The following is a 21,786-nucleotide window of genomic DNA, read 5'->3' as shown; positions in this document are numbered from 1 at the left end:
GCCCAATGACCAGGGCACTAATGTAAAGCGCATTGATGGGGTTATTGTAACATGCGCTATATTATAAGAACTACCTGGTAGCTATTATTATTCTCTTATCTGATACACTAAATCATTCCCAGTGGTCATTTATGATGTGATGGTCTGCTCGCTGGTGTATACTTTTAATTTTCAAAATTTTATTCACTTTGAAATTAGCGGCAATAAGGAGGGGGAGGAGGGGGGGGGGGGGGTCCGAGCCAAAGACTTTTAATTGCAAGTCCTGCAGTCTAACAACTGCACATTGGTGATTTTGATCATTGAACCATAATTTTCCCCAGAAGATTTGTTAAAAATGTAATGGTTTGAATTCTTTATCATTGGAAACTGTAAATGCCACTGGGTTTGCTAAAAGTATACTTATCTGGCGTGCTTTGATAAGTACACAGACGTATGTATTCCTTTTTTCTCGCCAATCTTGCCACCCCCCCCCCCCCACTCTGAAGCCAGCCATTAACCCTCCCACACACGAAGCGTGGTAATTAATCTTAGTAGACCTATACATGCATGCGTCATTCAGTTGTCGTGGCAACCGAAAATCAGGCCCGCAAGCAAGTTTTTAAGTTTGCATAAAGTCCCCCCCCCCGTCGTCACTGCCAGGCATAGGCAGCATGATATTTCTTCAAACAACACCTTGTACGGTTTGAAAGCAATGAGTAAACAACTGACAAAAATTGGCTTGACGTAATTCTTTACTAAACTCGGTCCTTTTCAGTAACTGTAAATACGCAAACTAATTTTCAGGTTTATGTTAGACTCCTGGTTGGTGCTTGACGTTTCCAAACCACTGGGCCATTGTAACCGTCTTAGTTAAGACCTACGAAGTAAAAAGAAAAACAACACAGAAAACCCCACAACTTCGAGGGATTATAGCTTTAAAGGCACTGGACACTATTGGTAATTACTCAAAACAATTGTTAGCATAAAAACTTACTTGGTAACGAGCAATGGAGAGCTGTTGATAGTATAAAACATTGTGAGAAACGGCTCCCTCTGAAGTAACGTGGTTTTCGAGAAAGAAGTATTATATTTTACATTAAAATATTTGAGTTTATTCGAGCCCTTAGAAATAGATTTTGAGGGCCGAACTCAAGCATCTTAGACTGAAAACACACAACTTCGTGTGACAAGGGTGTTTTTCTTCAATTATTGGACGACCAATTGATTTCAAATTTATTTTCACAGATTTGTTATTTTGTGCATAACGCCAAGTGAGAAGACTGGTCTTTGACATTACATGTATCCCAAAGGAAGGCACTAAAAACTAACCTCTACAGCGGTTCGGAACTTTTCGTGTGCTCTCGGAACATTCCGGCAAGGTTCGCGACGATCCCCCGCGCAGCAGGTTTGGGGAGTTGTTACATAAGAGTGGACTAACCACTAGGACCTGGTTGTTAATGATTTAATGTCTAAAAGATGCAAGTACTGCTTCAGACCTCTTTATTCAAGTACATTTGTAGCAGCAGGTTTGGGGAGTTGTTACATAAGAGTAGACTAACCACTAGGACCTGGTTGTTTATATTTTCATGTCTAAAAGATCAGTACTGCTTCAGACCTCTCTATATTAAAGTACATTTGTAGCAGCAGGTTTGGGGAGTTGTTACATAAGAGTGGACTAACCACTGGGACCTGGTTGTTTATATTTTCATGTTTAAAAGATGCAAGCACTGCTTCAGACCTCTTTATTCAAGTACATTTGTATCAGCAGGTTTGGGGAGTTGTTACATAAGAGTGGACTAACCACTAGGACCTGGTTATTAATACTTTCATGTCTAAAAGATCAGTACTGCTTCAGACCTCTCTATATTAATGTACATTTGTAGCAGCAGGTTTGGGGAGTTTGGGGAGTTGTGACATAAGAGTGGACTAACCACTGGGACCTGTGGTCGATTTCACAAAGTGTTAGGACTAGTCCTAACTTAGGACTAGTCCTAGGAGATATACAAATTGCATGTATAGTCCTAAGTTAGGACGAGTAGCTGGTCCTAACTTGAGATAAGACTTGTCCTAACTTTTTGTGAAATCCACCCCTGGTTGTTTATATTTTCATGTTTAAAAGATGCAAGCACTGCTTCAGACCTCTTTATTCAAGAACATTTGTAGCAGCAGGTTTGGGGAGTTGTTACATAAGAGTGGACTAACCACTAGGACCTGGTTGTTAATATTTTCATGTCTAAAAGATGCAAGCATATGCAAAATGACGTCATAAGGTCATTCTCGCTCGGGTATTCTCCGATGGGCCGAACCGCTGTGGAGTTTAGTATTGAGTGCCTTCCAATGTGTCCTTTGTTTTTATTCGCACAAAAATGTTTTTGCTTTCAAGATTTTTTTTCTTAATCAGATCACCCTATATAAAAACCGTAGACATTCACCACATGACAGTTCCTTCATGAACAAAACTGTTTATTACATCACTGACACTGTGACTTCACATGAACGAGTAATTCAATGCCATACAAGTATAACGTTGAGTGTATTATTTATTTGAAGTGACATTATGAAATCAAACAAATATGAATAAAAACTCCCGTTATTTATCAGCTACATTATTAAAAATAATTTATTTGTTCGGAAACAGACACACACCATTTTTTTTTGTAGTATGATGAAAAGTCGATGTTACATAAATAGGCATGAAATATTATGAACAAACATTATTGTATAAATAAATAGCTCAATAAATATAAGGGTTATAAAAAAAATGACCAGGAAAAAGAAACGACTAAAACATAAACAACAACATGAAGCCTGTATGTTCTCACAATTGGAAGTTTTTCCATTCTGACAATTTGGAAGTTTTTCTAAGAAGTGCTAAATATGGAGAACTGGTCGAAAATATAGCTTCGTGTTGATGGATCTATAGAGAGATGAGTTGCCCATGAATTTAATGAGTTATACAGTTTCTGAGAAAATAATTATAGAGTCACCTGTTGCAAACTGCTTACCGACCAAAATGACATGGTATAAATGCCTAAATGGCCTGACGTTCGACCCTAGCAGAGTCTTTCTCGAAGACTACACCCTTAAATAATGTGTCGATGAACGAAATTGTTCATTTTTGTTTACCTTTTTCAACCTGTCTCTGTTAGGGCTTGGAATTGTGCCTTTAAGACGTTTTACATAAATGTCTAAAGTTTCTGTAAATTGTGACAAATATTTAACATACGGGGGAAAATGATCGTGTTAAACGTTAAATTAATGTTAAATAATGACATTTCCACTGAAATAGTTCTCTGGTATTTTTCACTGAAACCAATAATGCATTGAAATATTAAAATATACAAAAAACAAGAAACTTACGAAGAATAACACCGCAGTGGAACATTGAATGATTATTTTGATCAGTGTGTGAAAATACTCGACAAATAATTTGCTTTGCAATTGCAACAAGTTTACAGCTCAAAATTCGTTTCGTGACATTTATCAGATAAATATTGGTGGACACATAATTATTTAATAAATTATCTGGGTTTTGTAAACTAAAGGAACTAAAGAAACTCTGAACACAGTTTTTTACAGTGCCATATAATGTAGGCCCTATTTACTCTTCAAACCGAAGCACATACTGTTTTCATGGATGATTGTTCTGAGTGTTATGAAGCTCCCATGGTTTATAATACACAAATAATGGATGTATTGCGTTCTCGCATAATAGTAATATAATCACGAGGCGAGATCTTGACTTCCCATTTCGCGAAATGGGAAGGCCAGATTTAACTCAGTGATTCTAGCAACAATGCACGGACGAAATGCATTTCATATTTGTTATACACCCCCACAGATATTTGTCATTTGATTTTTGTTTAGATGGAGATTTGAATAGATAAAAAATACATTTTGTTTACCCATATACAACGATTATAAGCACTGTTTAGAGATCTGTGAAGAACCCGCGACCTTTGCAATTCTAGAACAGTGTCCTACCAAACTTTGTTTTAAAATTTACAATAAACAAAACAAAGACCCGCCACCCACGCTCTGAAATTCCTTTCAAAAACATTCTAAGCAAAGTGGACGACTGTGTACCCTTTCCCACCGTGATACGACTTGTTTTCGTTGATAAAAACGGGCGGGAACGATAATCTTGGAGACGACGTTGTGAATCGTCGCTGGGTAGTGTCTGGCAAGCGTTCTATAATTATTTATAAATATAGGACTCCTATATTAAATTTTGGAGCGTCACCGCGTCGCGATAGAAAACATGACACTTAACGCATGCTCCACCAATCAAAATGTCAATGATTAACATGTGAGGTGTTTTTTTACCTCGTGATTAATATGTGACAACGCACAATTATATACAAATTACCATCATTATTTACAAAATATATTTTATCATATTCCATAATTGGCGATATCAATGTGATAGAAACATTAATTAAAGAATCATGTTGATTGAATAATCCTACGTTCAATTTGGAAAATTTTATTTATTTATTTATTTTAAAATCTTCGGACATAATTCTTTGTTTGACAGTAATAGGAGATGCATTCAAAGAGGCATTATGTACAAATCCATTTCCAGATTGACTTCAAAAATCAAATCAAAATCCTTTGTCGAAATACAAGTCACACAAAATCTTGTTTTGTTTGCACGGTAGACAGCAACTGGGTTCGCTTAAACGCAAATGCTCACCGTATTATATAAAAATCAAACCAATTTATATATATGCAAGCCGTTCTGATCATTTTATATACATATTTATTTTGTATTCACATAATTAAAACAACTAAAGGCAGCAGGCAAAGTATACCTTTGGTAACTAACTAAAACATTGTGAGAAACGACTCCCTTTTATAGGTAATGTAGTTTAGAGAAAGAGGTCATTTTCACCTCCATATATATGAGAAAGGCTTTGGCATTAATTGAGAAATTCTCATTTTCTTGCATTTTCTATAACCAAATGAGCCCAAATTTTCACTGGGTTTTCCAAAAGTGTACCCTGCCTTTAAAGGCACATGACACTATTGGTGGTCAATCAAAATAATTGTAAGCATAACAACTATAACTCAGTAACGAGCAATGGAGAGCTGTTGATGGTATAAACCATTGTGAGAAATATTTTCTTCTGAGGATAACGAAGTTTATGTGAAAGAGGTATATCTTTACTCAAATATTAAAATACTGCAGGCCTGGGGTGGGTTTCACAAAGGTAGTCCTAACTTAGGACTAGTCCTAGGCAATGCTAAGAGATAGAACAAGTCCTAAGTTAGGATGGGTTACTGGTTCTAACTTAGGACCAGTCCTATATCTTAGCATTGCCTAGGACTAGTCCTAAGTTAGGACTACCTTTGTGAAATCCACCCCTGAAGCCTTTTATTTGGCATCTGAAAGCACACAGATTGTGCAACAAGGGTGTTTTCTTTGTTTGAACGGATGACTAATTTTTACAGATTTTCATGCATATGTTTGGATGCACCAAGTGAGAATACTGGTCTTTGATAATTACCAAAGGTGTCCAGTGCCTTAAAGTTAGCGTTACAATATACATGGTTAAGATTGCAATAGCAGCTACGATGATCTTTGTCACCGCTGACAGTTTTTTGTCAAACTATTTGAACACATTTTTCGAAGACTTTTGTTATGGAGAAGCAATCGTGAACCTTCGTCAGTCGGACTCTGTTAACATTGGTGAGGCGCTGTATTTTCTTGTCAGGCAATGTGCTTTTGAGCCCGACTCGGAAGGACTTGGGCAAGTCTACACATTGATCCAGATCTATTCTCCAATAATTCGTGGTGCGGACAGTGATCGTGTTGCGATATTATCGGCGACTACTTTAAAAACAATTAACGTATCCAACCAAGACTACGTGCTTATCAACCTTAGGTCCATGCCTGCTGGGTGTGAGAGTGTCCCGTTGTCTCTTTCTGGAATTCACTCTCGAACATAATCGCCGGGTTCGTGCTCGGGTGTAGTTGTCTTTCGAGCCGCACGAGAGCGCTTCGGAAACCTGCCGATATGGTAACTTCCGGGCGCCTCTTCTTCACGAGACTATACGCCTGTTTCAATGTCATGTTGTTGTACTGCATTAGATACTGAGTGACGATGGTTGGCGAGAGGGAACGTCCCTTGAAACAATACACAAGACACTTCCTGTCCATTTTGCGAGCGCCCTCTATGAACGCGTTGATCTCATCGAAGTAGTGGATGATCTCCTCGTTGATGGTTTCGTCGACGAGGAGATTAAGTCGGATGCGAGTGTGTTTCATCTGAGATGGGCAGACGCAGGGACAATCTTTGAGGCGGATAGACTTGGAGATTTGATCGGGAGACAGGTTGCTGAGGTCAACCACACACTCGATGCTGAGTCGGCAGAGTAGAGGCTCCCTGAAGGCGGCTTCAGCGTCTCCTACAAATAAGAAGCTGAGTATCTCAGAGATGTTCTTATCTCTGTAAGGTGTGGAGGTCTGGAGGAGCTCATCGATCTTTATCTCCGGGATGACCTTACAGATATCTAGTTCCTCATCGCAGGATAAGTTATCCATCTCGGAGGAGGAGCGGCAAGACGACACGGAAGATGTCTTGCGGGAGAGTTCCGTCCTTCCTTGGCACGGGGAGGTCTTCGTGCTCGTGGCCATCTGATGCCGGGAAAACCCGTCTGTGCGGGGGCTTCTCCGCCCGTCGCTCAGAGACATTGTCAGGTGGAGTTTTCGGTGGGTTTCGGAGCTGTTGGATTCTGTCTTTACGAAGAAGAGGTCGGGGCAGGAGGAGGCGTAGCCGCTAGGCGTCTTAGTAGAGGTTGCTTCGTCGATAACTGCTGTCTTGACCGTAGTGAATGAGGTCTGTGGGGACATTGAGGACGAGGTGCTCCTCCTGTAGGTTACAGTTGTGCTGCTGTGAGAACGGGTGCGATCAGGTACGCTTATCGAGGAGCGATCGTTGTGCAACGTTGTCATCATTCTGAAATAAAAAGCAACATTAATATTGTTATAAAGGCAATTTATTTGATAAGGCACTGCCGTTGTCACTTCTTGTCATACATAATTGAGAAGGCACTCAGGGGAGAGAGAACATTTTGATAAGAACATCCCTTCTACATAATAGATAATTCCATTAAACATGTTAAGTGCACACAGCAGCGCTTGCGCACATTAGCAAAGGGGCGGGGGGGGGGGGGGGACATCGCCTTGTTTTGTATGTGGCTAATGGCTGTGTGACGCAGACGCCATTGTCTATGGCGTTTGCCAACCAAAAATGGTATGTATGCATGTGTGAATATACATACTTAATGGGAAGGGTCTCTGGTTTAATTATTTCAAAGGGTGTATTGTTTGCGGGTACCCCACAAGGCTATCCAGAAAATGCACCCTTTGCCTATTTAATAAAATGCTGTGAATAGGAGCAATTCCACCCCAAAGTAAAATTATTTATAGTAATTTACGGAAATAAATGTACCTTTTAAATGGCAAAAAAATGCCGATTAATATTTTGTTTCACAGTGAAGCTGTCACACATTGTGTGATCGGGTCGTTACCTTGTGTACAAGGATAAATACTTGAATACCAAAGGGCTGTTATTTTTGAATATCTAAATGAGGCCATAAATTTAGTCACTGCAAGTAATGTTTAGTATGTTGGCTAATGACAAAAACCGTTGGGAGAAAAAGGAGATTAACAAAACGTGTTCACTTTACTGTACAATTTACAAATTGCTGTTTAAAATCTGTTAAATTGTTTTTAGTGATGATTTGATAGCAGTACATGTTACCTCCTTCGGACACCAATTTTCGGTATACTACTTTTGAGTTGATGTTATTTCCATTGCCCGAACAAAAAACTTATTTAACACATGATTTTCTGATAACTGCATCATGTGGAGGGGCCGTAGGCCATGTGATTGCCCAATACAAGACACATGTGATATAATCATGAATGCCTAATAACAGCTCTCTAAAAATATATTAGTCTAAATAACACTATTTAGTCATCATGATTTTGATGTAAGTTAGTCAAAACCATGTCTCATCTTTTTACGACTAATTAGTGTTGTTGTAACATATATGAACAAGGCACGTGTGGAATTCATACAAATGCATGGAGCAAAGGAACACATGCTTTGCTGTACATGTGACAGGTCGACACGTGCTACAACATGTGATTGCATGACGATGTACCATTATACATAACAACAAGTAAACAACACAATACAACACAACACAACAATATTAGTACCGATAAAATTAATACTAAAAAAGTAGCATACATTTATGCACCCAGGCACTTTCCATAAAAAGTAATTGTAGACGAACTTCAAATAGAGATAAAAACATGTATAACAAACAATACACATTGCTGAAACTCCATCCCCCCCCCGCAATAAAAAAAGCGGGAAATCAGTATTACCTTGGAAACGCCTAACCAAAAAGTGATCAAAGGTGCACAGATTTATAACCTTGCATTATTCGTCATTGCCCGTCATTAGTGATTCTATCCTTTCGCCTTTACCGCGAAGAGCATCCACCAAATATGTATTTTGATTTCTTGACATCTTATCTTCCCATAAATAAGTAACTCTAAATCAACCAACAAACCATCATCCAAAACGTACAGGATGTAAACCTCTCCTCCAAATATAGCCAAATCACCCACCTTCGTTAATCATTTACACGTAAAGTCTTATTGCACACATCCTCGCTCGATACACAGTTTTCTGTGCTTGAGGACTGCACAATCATGGATTCATGATATACATGGGCCACAGCTTTTCTTACACCGTCGTAAGGTCATCATGTAGCCATAAGCTATCGGGAGCAACGGTGCACAGGCAACGGTTACCATGGCAATAGACATTCTCAGTCTTACCATGCGCATGCGCTGAACTCATGTCACGTTTGAATAAAAGAGAGTTTATAATAAAGTTAATGGACGTGCCTTGATTCGAGACGGCGGATGTATGGCTTTATACAAAATGTCGATCGGAGGGACCTATTTGGTTATTATACAATGATAATAGAATTGCCCTTAAAGGCAGTGGACACTATTGGTAGTTACTCAAAATAATTATTGGCATAAAACCTTACTTTGTGACGAGTAATGGGGGAGGTTGATGGTATAAAACATTGTTAGAAACGGCTCCCTCTGAAGTGCCATAGTTTTCGAGAAAGAAGTAATAATCCACGAATTTGATTTTGAGACCTCAAGTTTAGAACTTGAGGTCTCAAAATCAACCATCTAATCGCACACAACTTCGTGTGACAAGGGTGTTTTTTCTTTCATAGTTATCTTGCAACTCCGACGACCGATCGAGCTCAAATTTTCACGGGTTTGTTATTTTTTGCATATGTTGAGATACACCAACTGTGAAGGCTAGTCTTTGACAATTACCAATAGTGTCCAGTGTCTTTAAAAGCACTGGACACGTTTGGTATTAAATAATTATTGTCAACAGAAAATTCACAGAGGGATGGTTGGTTTTTAACTGTAGGGTGGAAATGTTCTTTGTGGCAGGACGGCTTTGTGTGCTCGTCTTCTGTTTATCCTTGCCACTTACTGGCTTAGTATTTTTGTCCTTCTTTGTATATTATATTGTGTCGATTTGCATATTTTGATGCTTGTGTAAAGGTTAAACTAAACTAAAACTAAAGACCAGGGCCCGATTTCATTTTAAGCTAAAAAAATCATGGCTGAGTAAAAATAGATTAACGGCCCCCCAAAAAACTCAATCCAATTGTTATGCTAAGTAAACAAACAGGATATGCATGACATTTTTGGCCATGTGTAAAATAAGCAAGCTATTTTCATGCTAAAGCAAATTTTGTGCTTAAGCATCTCTATACAGTTGGCCACAATATTCGTACTTGGTGTATCCCAACATTTGCATAAAAAACAAACCTGTGGACATTTCGACTCAATATTGGTCATCGAGTTTTCAAGGGAAATTGAGAATCATTGTTGCATTTCTATGTGTACTTTCAAATGCATATTAGCATAATAAAAGCTTAAGCTGAAGTCTTTGATTATTTTGTGTGAGAAATAACCTCTTTCTCCAAAACTACATCACTTCAGAGGGAGCCGTTTCCCACTGTATTTTGTACAATCACCAGCTCTCCAATGCTCGTTACCAAGTAAGGTTTTATGTTAATATTCTTTTTAAATAGTTACCAATGGTGTCTAGTACCTTCAAATTTTTAATTCTATATATGGCTGCGTAATTATGTAATTCACAGATGCACTCTCCTCAAGCAAAATCTCTAAATCCTTGAAGTGACGCACACAAAAGCAAACAAACGCAAGGAGGCATATCCCCGTATTACGAAAAATAGACCGATATCACACAGTAACGTCTTTCGAAACATAAAAGAGCCGTCTGGTACATTTTTAGCAAGAATGAATTATAATTGTAATGTCCAATCGCAACAGTGAATGAAATTCACAAAATTATAATAGCTGACCTTTTTGTTCTCTAATTTGTTTAATACAGCATCCAATACACACTATAATAACTCCCGGGTCAAAATTGACCCGGATTTGTGTCCCAGGAGGCCAGACCCATTTCTGGGTCAGTTTGACCCGAAATCTGTGTCAATGTGTCCCGGATTCCGAGTCAAAATCCCCACTTTAAACCAAATTTCTGGGGTCATAATGACACGGATTCCGGGTCACATTGGCACAGATTCCGGGTAAAACAGGCCCAAAAATGAGTCTGACCCCCTGCTGACCCTGGAGTTTTTAGAGTGCACGACATTAGCAACATTCAGGCTATTTTAGTTTTGAGGCATTGTAAGGTGAGGTATCAATTGGTTTGCAGAACACCATGTGTGTCACTACTATACTTGCCAGGTAACTGTCTTGCTATATAACATTTTACTTTTAGGCTGTTGCCAAATGAAACATAATTGCGCACTCTTGAAGTTTAATGTACCATTAGCAATCGGTTGACAAAGTAAACTAACTCCGACACTGTGGCCCTTTTCGAAACCACGGATTCGGCTCCAGGATCGGCTAAGGCTATTTGCGACCCTGAGCCGAAGCCGTGGTTTCGAAAAGGGCCAGGGTGTCGAAGTTAGTTTACTTAGTCAACCGGGTGCGTGCATGATACATTAAACTTAAAAAGTGCGCAATTATGTTTCATTTGGCAGCAACCTAAATGATTCGACAATTTGTGTGTTCTTTGCGTACATGCGAAGGGATTCAGACGAGAGACCGGAGCCTGAAGCCGAACCCAAAGCCGATTCAAAAAGGACCTATTTATAGCTGCCAAGACCCACATAAACAACATATGAAGGTATTCACGTGTTAAAAAATCACCAATTATGTTGAGAAGAGATTTTGAGCTCGTTTATCAGGGGCGGATCCAGGATTTTCACAACGGGGGGGGGCGTGATTTTTTTTTTCAAAGTGAAAGACCGCGTCTTCCCCAGGCAGCATCTTTTTCTCTGTATTACGAAATTGCCACTGCCATTAGTGCTTTCAATGGGAGAGAGAGTTGTTTCTTCTAAATGTTTTTTTCTTTCTTTTTTAACAAAGGAATCCTTAAAAAAAAAATAGAAAAAAAAATGCCGCTATGCATGTGCAGGACAAAATTTCATGGCCCTGCACCGTAAGCAAATAACTTGCCGCTTTGTACGGAAGCAGTGAATTCCGAGCTTACGTCAAGCGTATTCCACGGATAAGCAGGGATTTTGGGGGGCTTTATGCGCGTGTGGGTACACTCCACGTTACGGCCAGGCTGCAGGGGACTGAGACCCAATAAAAACAAAAAAAAACCAAAATAATATTTAAGTATTGTAAACAGATGCAGAGAGAGAATAGAGCATAATTTTTCTATGGAGATGCACTACTGACTTCTAAATATTAATTTAAAATCAGGTAACGGCCGATCTTCTTTTTTTTAGTTGACAATTATTGTGTAACAAGCCTACATCATTTTTAGTGCACTGATCTATACAACCAACGTAATGGTGTACTTCTCCTTAATTAGGAAAAACAGATTTGATTTCGCTTTGGTGAAAAAAAAAAAATGTTAGTTTACAGTCGAATAAGCCTGTTTGTGTTTGAATAAAGCAGAGTTAAGCTGTCTTGACTATGGATGAATGCTGAGTAAGGAGGGAAAATACAAATTTAGTGGGGAGTAAACCTGTAAGAATGTACCGTGAATGTCATGTTTTTCCTTAGCCCCATAAGTCCACTCCATATCCTTGACCCCAGCACATTATTAAAAAAAAAAAAAAAAAAAAAAAACGGTTGTTTTTGTCAGGTAGCCATAACCACTTATCAAAATGGTACAATCAATTGATACAATCGAAGGAACCCGACTAACTTTAAGAACGTCCGTATTCCCTTGATCAAAGGGAGTCTTAATTACTGCACGAAGATGACTTGTTTTCGTTGAGGCGATTCAATCCTGGAGATAATGCTGATAGTGATGACTGTGCAGTTTCAGTTTCAGGAAAGCAGCCCCCCCCCCTTCTCGTGTGTGATGCCCTTAAAAGTACGTGAAACTAATTACTAGAAATAATTGTTAGCATACAAACTTACTCGGTATAACGAGCAATGGAGAGCTGTTTAATCATTGTGAGAAACTACTCATGAGTTTTGAGAAAGATTATTTAATACTCAAAAATTAAAATACTTCAGACCTAAAGCCCTTTTTAGGCATCTGAAAGCACACAGAGTAATGCAACAAGGATGTTTTTCCTTCATTATTCTGTTCCATTTTTGATGACCAATTGAGTCAAAATATTCGCACTTGTATTTTGTTTTATGCATAATGTCGGGATACACCAAGTTGGAACAATGGTCTTTGACATTAACCAAAAATGTCAAGCCATGCCCTTAATGAGGAAAACATTCAAACGAACCGACCCGTTCTTTGTGTTGCACAATAACAGAGCAGCATGCTTGCAACAAATTTGCCCGAAATCTGCATTAACTACGCACTCCTCACTCCATGGCCCAGTTTCATTTTTGCTTAGCGAAGAAATTTCTCAAGCAGTCTTATTTGCTAAGCTTTATGAATCTGGGCCCTTGTCATCCTATAAATGTATACTTTTGTGCAGAGATGTCTGAGTTCATTCCTAAGTTTGGCTAATCAATCAAACTGCACTGCGGATTTGGCTTTGGGTTTATCTAAATGCCTACTGCTTGTTGAAAGCATCTTACAAACTGTGCTTAACTCAGTTCTGTGTATATGCCTTTAAGCTGTTGATCTCACCGTAGTAAGCTGACTACATCTCCCTTTTAGACCCTTTTATAGCTGTAACTAATGCATTATTTTGCTACAACTAATGCATCGGTTTTATCCCCGATCCGATGTTTTGCAGTCTCTCAACGTGTATTCAACAGCATCCATTTCTTGTTTTTAGTCTGTTCACTCATATTTAAAGGCAGTGGACGCTATTGGTAACTACTCAAAAACAATTATTAGCATAAAACCTCACTTGGTAAAGAGTATATAATGGGGAGAGGTTGATAGTATAAAACATTGTGAGAAACGGCTCCCTCTGAAGTTACGTAGTTTTCGAGAAAGATGTAATTTTCCATGAATATGATTTTGAGACCTCAAGTTTAGAACTTGAGGATCTGAAATCACATCACACAACTTCGTGTGACAAGGGTGTTTTATCTTTCATTATTATCTCGAAACTTCGACGACCAATCGAGCTAAAAACTACACAGGTTTGTTATTTTATGCATATGTTGAGATACACGAAGTGAGAAGACTGGTCTTTGACAATTACCAATAGTGTCCAGTGTCTTACGTCATTAATTAAAGATTTGTTAAAAACCACATTGCAACCAGAGGCAAACAATTATTTAAAAATTCAATCAATACAAATGTTTTTAAAACATGAAAGAGGGAGATGCACACATTCAACAAAATTCATATACATCAAACATTAATAAAAGAACATTAATTACATAAAACAATTACCTGAGGAAAAAAAATGCTAAGAGTCATCCTGACGATGGCTACAAAGCAAGCTAGTCGAAACGTTCAGACAAATTAAGAACTCACTAAGCGGCAGTGAAGTACATTGTTATGTCATAGAGTTAAAGAAGTAACATCGATGATGACAGTTTATGATGACAAAAATTTGACCAAAAACATCAACAGCCTCTGTGGGATACCTTAGATTTGAGCTTGTGCGTACTGCGTCCCCCTTAAGGTGCGTCTCAAGGAAGGTCGCATTGTCTGTGAAGGGCTCTATGGTCTTTCCAATTAAATCGCCCCATCTCCGTTGATAAGCTGACGTACAGCATCGCCTAATTAAAATTTTGAAGAGCCCTCGTCACAAACAATGTCTGTGAGATGTCACGTTTCGACAGATGATTGATTAGATGGGAGTGTGGAACACAAAAGGCACTGGACACTATTGGTAATTACTCAAAATTTATTGTCAGGATAAGAACTTTACTTGGTATATCAAGAGCAATGGGGAGCTGTTGATGAAACATTATGAGAAACGGCTCCTACGGAAGTAACTTTGTTTTTGAGAAAGAAGTAATTTCTCACTCAAATATTAAGAGACTTAAAGCCGTTCTCACAATGTTTTATACCATCAACCTCTCCCCATTACTCGTCACCAAGAAAGGTTTCATGCTAATAATTATTTTGAGTAATTATCAATAGTGTCCACTGCCTTCAAAATAGTGTTTACCAAACGTGGGCCTATTATACCCTTCCCTTCCTACCTTGAAATAGGACAAAAAGAGTTTTTGCCACAAGCAATCTAGACAATTTCACCTAACTGCATTTAATTGAAGACACTTCTTTTCTTCAAGTGGACTGTTTTTAGGTATGTGCCATATACTCTTGAATTCTGTAATATTGTTGGGTCGCACTTGGACCACGAAAAGGTACAACCGATGGCTGTTTGGTTATAACAATTTTGATTTAACTCTTACCCCACACTAATATTGTCTGACTATGGGGACATCACTGTTTTGTCAACAATGCGAAAAAAGAGTATTATAAAAAGCTCAACAACAAACAAAAGACAGACAATTTAAATGTAAAATATATTAAGTTCATAAAACTTACAAATATAGTAATAACAATGCGCATTGCTTTGATGCGTAAATTAATTTCAAATAATATTAAAAGTGCAACTATCTTCAAACAGACCCGTCTTATTTAACGTTTATGCTTAACATTGTAAATACAATTTTGATCAATTAAGATCTGAAGTCCCTTAAATCTAACCATGACAACGGAATTGCAGTTCATTAGTTTTGACATTTCACCGCGTAAAAGGCCTTCATAATCTATTGTTGTCTGCTCGATATAATGCATAACACAGTTCCGTGAGTGTATATACTGGCGCAATACATTGTATGCTAATAACAACCGGGTTATTGTTTATCATACATGTGTATTTCAAAAAAATTATGTATAATGGACAAATTCTAGTGCGCCATGTTAGTCACGAATAATACTCATGTGGCGCAGATACAAGGTCTTTTCGTAAAAAAGGCCAAAAGGCACAAGCTGTGATTATAAATAAGTATAATATAATAAGTTGTTTTGAAAAAAGAGAGCGTGTATCATATTGTTTTCCTCTGTCAGTCCACCCACCTCCTTAAGAAAGTTAAGAAAGAGAGAGTGCGAAAAAATAACGAAGACAGGACAATAAAAAACGGATTATATTATAATGACTCCACAATGATGTTGAAGCCGATCCTTTAAAGGAACACTTTGCCTTGGATCAGTCGAGTTGGTCTTTGAAAAGCGTTTGTAACCGTTTGTTATAAAATGCATATGATTAGAAAGATATTTTAAAAGTAGAATATAATGATCCACACAAGTATCACTTAAAATTGCGTGGTTTTCCTCTTACCTCGTCGACAAACACGGTCGGCCAAATTTTTGACTCCCATAAATGGCCGACCGTGTTAGTTTTCGAGGCAGATGTGTGTGGATCATTGTATTCTACTTTTAAAACATCTTTCCAACCATATGCATTTTATAACAAACGGTTTACAAACGCTTTTTATAGACCAACTCGTCCGATCCAAGGCAACGTGTTCCTTTAAAGGGTTAAGGAACTTTTTACACGATACAAAACGCGAACGCTTACAGATTAACACAATGTTGGTAGAAAGCTTTCCCTGAAAGTCTTACTTGCTGATGAGGTGAAAAATGAATGAAACACTCTCATAAATATAATCACCGACTCAGCGAGACGTAAATTATTTTAACACGAGGCCTGCAACGGATTTACGCGACTCTCCTGAAAACATTGCCCTGTGATTTCACATTTTCTCAAAAACTTGACGACTAATGAAGCTGAAACTTCTAAAGGTAAATTACATTACATTAAATTCATAGTGATTGTGGATTCTTGTCGTTGCAAAAAACTTGACCTACAAAAAGTACGTATCAAACCCTTCAAGAAAATCAACACATTATAAAAGATTCCTAATGTTTTATTAGATAGCTATTCTGTGTCACACAATCTTCACGTGTCACATAGGACCACCTTACTTATACAAATACATCTCAAACTAAAATAACGCTTTACGAAGTTTCCATGGCAACTATGAAACACCCAGGAAATTGTTTGTCCTTAGTTAACACTCGACTGACAGACGTAAATATTATAATTTTTGTTCGGAGGGAATATATTTGATTTGTTCTTCTGCTCGTTCTTTCCTTTTTTGGTTATTCGTTTGTGATTTAATTGGATTTGCATCAGTATCGGGATCGGTACAGCCGATTGCTTACGCACAATGGTGACATTTGACACAATTGTATTTGAAATGGGCAATGATTGAGTAGCTGAAGCCAGGTTTATACTTTGCGAATGCGAATTCGAATTGTGACGTCACAAGTTCGCAACGAAATATTATTCGTAACATTTGAACTGTTTGGCCAGTCTTGCGAAATGTTTGCTTCGGAGCGAAATAAGGGCTGTGACGTCACAATTCGTCAAATTAAAATTAAAATGTCGACGGATCGTGGACCGGGCTTATTTTTACGTGTGTTTTATCAAACGTTCTCTTTTGACGGTCTAGGTTTGTCTTTTTCGGCATAAAAGCAACACATAAAGCCTTTTTACATGACTAGAAAAAGTTCAACATTCCTGGTGAATGTTCTGTGAAATATTGCATAACAAGCTTCCTGTGAACGACAGCATTTGTTTGTACAAGTGATACATTCCTTGCGAAATTTTATTCATGAAAACGTATCCAACTGATTTTGTCTCTTCAGGATTTATGCGACATTATAACTCAATATTGAACTTACGTTGCTCCCTTTTCCATGAGAAATCAGCATTCAACTAAGCAAAGTAGGGACAAACTGGGGATTTCTGAGAAAAGCTACTGTGAATTTTAATGATGTGTTATTGGATTGTTAATGACACTAATTGGTAACTACTCAAAATATATGTTGTAGCATAACAACTTTAACGAGCAATGTCGAGATGGTTAATAGATCATTGTAAGAAACGGCTCTCTTTGAAGTATTTTTTGAGAAAGAGGGAGAGAGAGATCTTCCTCAAATAAAACTTCAGGCCTTAAAGGCAGTTGACACTATTGGTAATTGTCAAAGACTAGCCTTCACAGTTGGTTTATCTCAACATATGCATAAAATAACAAACCTGCGAAAATTTGAGCTCAATCTGTCATCGAACTTGCGAGATAATAATGAAAGAAAAAAACACCCTTTTCACAATAAGTTGTGTACGTTTAGATGGTTGATTTCGAGACCCCAAGTTCTAAATCTGAGGTCTCGAAATCAAATTCGTGGAAAATTACTTCTTTCTCGAAAACTATGGCACTTCAGAGGGAGCCGTTTCTCACAATGTTTTATATCATCAACCTCTCCCCATTACTCGTCACCAAGAAAGGTTTTATGCTAATAATTATTTTGAGTAATTACCAATAGTGTCCACTGCCTTTAAGTCTATGCATTACTTTTTTGCAACAAGGTTTTTTTTTCATTACTCTCTGCGACTTCGATGACGAATTATTGAACAAAATTTCCACAGATTTCTGTATTCATGCTTTTGATGGAATACACCAAGTGAGAATGCTGGTCTGCGACAATTACCAAAGAACTCCAGCTGTCGATTTCACCAAACTCTTCGCTAACTTAGGATCAAACTTAAGATTTGAAAAGAGTTAAATTCCGTACCCTTAGACGCTAGGATTAATCCTAGCGTCTCGTGAAATCGGCTGCTGTGCCTATAAAACGGGGTTTAAGATTCAAATTTAGTTTTGTGATGCACCCATTTTCCAATAAAAAAGAGTTCTTCTGACAACGGGGGAAACTATTAAGTCTAACCACATGTTTTAAAGTTGTTTAAAATGTCGATTGTCTGTATTTGTGTAGAGATTTCTTGGTTCATTAAAGTTTGACATAGTAATCAATCACAGAACAGAATTAAACTTGACCCTCTTCGGAATTAAACAGACCCAGTTGTCTTTTCGATGACGTCATGATTTAAATCAAATGAATCGGGCATGATAGCGGATTTGAAAAACAGAATCACTTCTCTAAGATAGACCTCACCGACGAGTTCAAGTGAATATTTATGCAAATTAAATATTTTGCAATAAAAGTTTACACAAGTGGCGTTACTGAAACCATAAGGGTAAATACAATAACAGATACGTTATATGGTTCTACCCATAAACACTAATTCGCCTTTGATCTGTCTAAAAAAAACCCGAAACTAATATTTTTTATCCTCGATGCAAATTCGATGTATTAAAGACACTGGACACGTTTGGTGATTGTGAAAGACCAGTCTTCTCACTTGGTGTATCTAAACATATGAATTACGTAACAAACCTGTGAACATTTGAGCTCAATTGGTCGTCGAAGTTTTGAGATAACTATGAAAGAAAAAAAATCCTTGTCACACGAAGTTGGGTGCTTTCAGATGCTTGATTTCGAGACCTCAAATTCTAAATCTGAGGTCTCGAAATCAAGTTCGTGGAAAATAACTTCTCTCTCGAAAACTACATCACTTCAGAGGGAGCCGTTTCCCACACTGTTGTATACTATCAACCTTTCTCCATAACTCGTTACCAATAATTAAGGTTTTTTGCTAATAATTGTTTTGAGCATTTACCAATAGTGTCCACTGCCTTTAAAGATAAAGCATTATATTCATAAATAATCTTTACCGGGGATCTTCAGAAAAAAAAAATTAATAAAAAATGACCTGAAGTTCACGTTTCACCTCAGAAAATAATAACTTAATAGTGTGATAAAACAACACGGTGCCAGTGCGAATAACTGTTTAACTGCGTCACGCTCCAAACTTGACCCTTAATATTCCAAGAAACAAGTAAATCACGCCGAACCATTAAGCCAAACGACGGCCAACGTTTAGAGTGCTCTCACTACATTATAATTTTCTCCGGCAATGAAGTAGCGTACACCAGGGTTGGTCGTAATTGTATTTTTGCCATGATACACAATGGGTTCCTACTGACGACAACAATTAATTATTCTCATGAGGCAGGACTGGGTTTTGCTACGTATGCCAATTAGCTGCATTTCCAAACAATAACAACAACAAACCATCTTATATTAACAAAAAGGTTATTCAAAAAAGCAACATTAAGTTAATTTTTTTATTTCCTGTTTTCTTATTAATGTTAAAGAGAATTTTGTGTCCAACTGTACGGAGCCCCTAAAGGGACAGGTAACAAAAATATTGAAAAAGGTAAACAAAAATGTCAACATTGTTTCGTCAACCAATGCAAAAAAGAAAAGAAAAAAACGAATCTTATTAAGAAACGCTATCCGAAAATCAACATGATATTAAGTTAACTTTGTTTTTCCCTGTTCACTTAAAAATATTGAAGAGAATTTTGTCCAAATGTACGGAACCCCTAAAGGGACAGGTAACAGAAATATTGAAAAGGTAAACAAAAACGTCAACATTGTTTCGTCAACTCGAAATAATATTTCATCGAATTATCATTATAGTTCCCTTTCGTATCCTCGAAATGAATGGCATTCCGTGCGACCGAAATAAGTTATTTTGTGGTAGCAAAACATCATAACTAAATAATATTTCCAGAAAACAAATCATTTTAGCCATTTTTCTTTACCCGAAGGGGCTCCTGACACTTGAGGTTCTTGATACTATTTTTGTCTTCTTCAAAATACTGAGTTCAGTTTTGAAACCTTGACATCCTGATTCTGTGGATCAGATATGAAACATGTCAACATCAATGCTCGAGCAGTTCCATCAACGACGCACTGTCAAACAGTCCCACGTTGAACAATGCAACCACCACTCTCGCATCAACAAACATAGTCAACAACAAGCTTTAAGCAGCACCAACAGCAAAACATCCCATACCAAATATCACTGAACACATTCCAGATTTCCTTATTCATCTCCGTTAATTCAATACAAAGGGTGTGAACAAAAATCAATTGTTATCTTACCTGATGACGACGGGTTTGTTTGGCTGCTACTCAGGTAAACCTGGCCCTACGTGAAGCTACTGCTGTTGTTCCCCGTTGTATTGAATGAGCAATACCCACCACTATACCATAAGAGGTCACTATGAGAGAGAAAAAGATGCAGCACGCCTAGCTAATCAATTGCGCACGAAGCAACCGATGATGAAGGCATCGCTCAAGAAAACCAGACGGCTGTTCGCGGTTGCGACTGAATTACGACCGCGCCTTTTTTGTACCACTAAACTAATTGGGTTATTAGACGTTTGTTGTCGTCCCAGATAGTTTTCCTTGACATAAAATAATTGTTGACACGACTTTCATCAATAAATGAAATGCTTTCGAATGAGTTTATCTCACTTAAATGAAGATTTCCACCATAAGACGCGTGTATTTTCCATGAACACACTATTATATTGTCCTCGTGTACACAGAAGTATACCCCTTAACTCCTTCAAAGAATTCTCGAGATTACAAACAAAAAGTTAAGACGCAACTGGGGGTGAGGGGGGGGGGATACACCTCGCGCATATCGAGGGCACCAAGTCCCCTATTTGCTTTCTTTGTTTTAGGCTTGGTCGTTGGGAGGGAAATACAATAAAACAGCGGAATACATACACAATATCGATGCTTATTTCAAATAAATGTCTTCTTATTTGGGACGTATAAACCAAATACATGTAATATTTGGCTTTCAGAAGAGTACATCCCACTCTAGAGTTCAGTAAAAGCACATTATAAAGTTTGAGAAAAATGTTTACCTTTCCACAATTCGGTTGAAATCTAGGGACGTTTTAGACGCCCACTTGCGTTTGGCTAGCTCTGGCTTGTGGAGGGTGAGGGAAAATTTTCGCCCACGCAGCTAGCAATGATCCGAACAGTAGGAACTGACACCAAGTTGATCTAAAATAACCATGGGCAGCATTTTAGATGGTTGATTACGAAGTCTCTCAAGAGTAATTGTACCGGAACAATAGAAACTTACCAGGTAAACTCAAGATTACCAGGGGGTTATAGTACACAATTTATATTTTGTTGTTGTCTGCTGAATTATTGTCATGGACTCCTGGGGTGGATTGCACAAAGGTAGTCCTAACTTAGGACTAGTCCTCACTTAGGACTAGTCCTAGGCAATGCTAAGAGATAGGACTGGTCCTAAGTTAGGATGAGTTACTGGTCCTAACTTAGGACCAGCTCTATCTCTTAGCATTGCCTATAGGACTAGTCCTAAGTTGGGACTGCCTTTATGAAATCCACCGGGCAATTATTGTCATTTACTCTGTAGGCGACTTATTTATTTATAGACGTATTTATTTATAGACGTACGAAGCGAAAAGACAGGACATTCAACTATTTCGAATTGTTCTTTGACCAG

At 37.9% G+C, this 21,786-nt stretch overlaps 1 protein-coding gene across 2 annotated transcripts; it reads right to left on the bottom strand.

Moving 5' to 3' along the window:
* Positions 1-5,687: 5,687 nt before the first annotated feature.
* LOC139939872 (uncharacterized) lies at positions 5,688-20,495 on the bottom strand. 2 transcript variants are annotated; one of them, XM_071936027.1, is made up of 2 exons: positions 20,397-20,495; positions 5,688-6,941 (listed from the first exon to the last, which is right to left on the bottom strand). In XM_071936027.1, the coding sequence occupies exon 2, from the start codon at positions 6,938-6,940 to the stop codon at positions 5,864-5,866; it is 1,077 nt and encodes a 358-aa protein (XP_071792128.1). In that variant the 5' UTR covers position 6,941; positions 20,397-20,495; the 3' UTR covers positions 5,688-5,863. The 2 variants fall into 2 exon arrangements, with proteins under 2 accessions (XP_071792128.1, XP_071792127.1); XM_071936026.1 differs by lacking the exon at positions 20,397-20,495 and adding an exon at positions 8,630-8,729.
* Positions 20,496-21,786: the final 1,291 nt, after the last annotated feature.

This window comes from Asterias amurensis, chromosome 7, assembly GCF_032118995.1.
Source record: "Asterias amurensis chromosome 7, ASM3211899v1".
NCBI lineage: Eukaryota > Metazoa > Echinodermata > Asteroidea > Forcipulatida > Asteriidae > Asterias > Asterias amurensis.
This window is presented reverse-complemented; position numbering and strand designations above follow the sequence as displayed.

Coding starts and splice junctions, on each gene's coding strand:
- LOC139939872 (XM_071936027.1), bottom strand. CDS start 6,940: ATGATGACAACGTTGCACAACGATCGCTCCTCGATAAGCGTACCTGAT.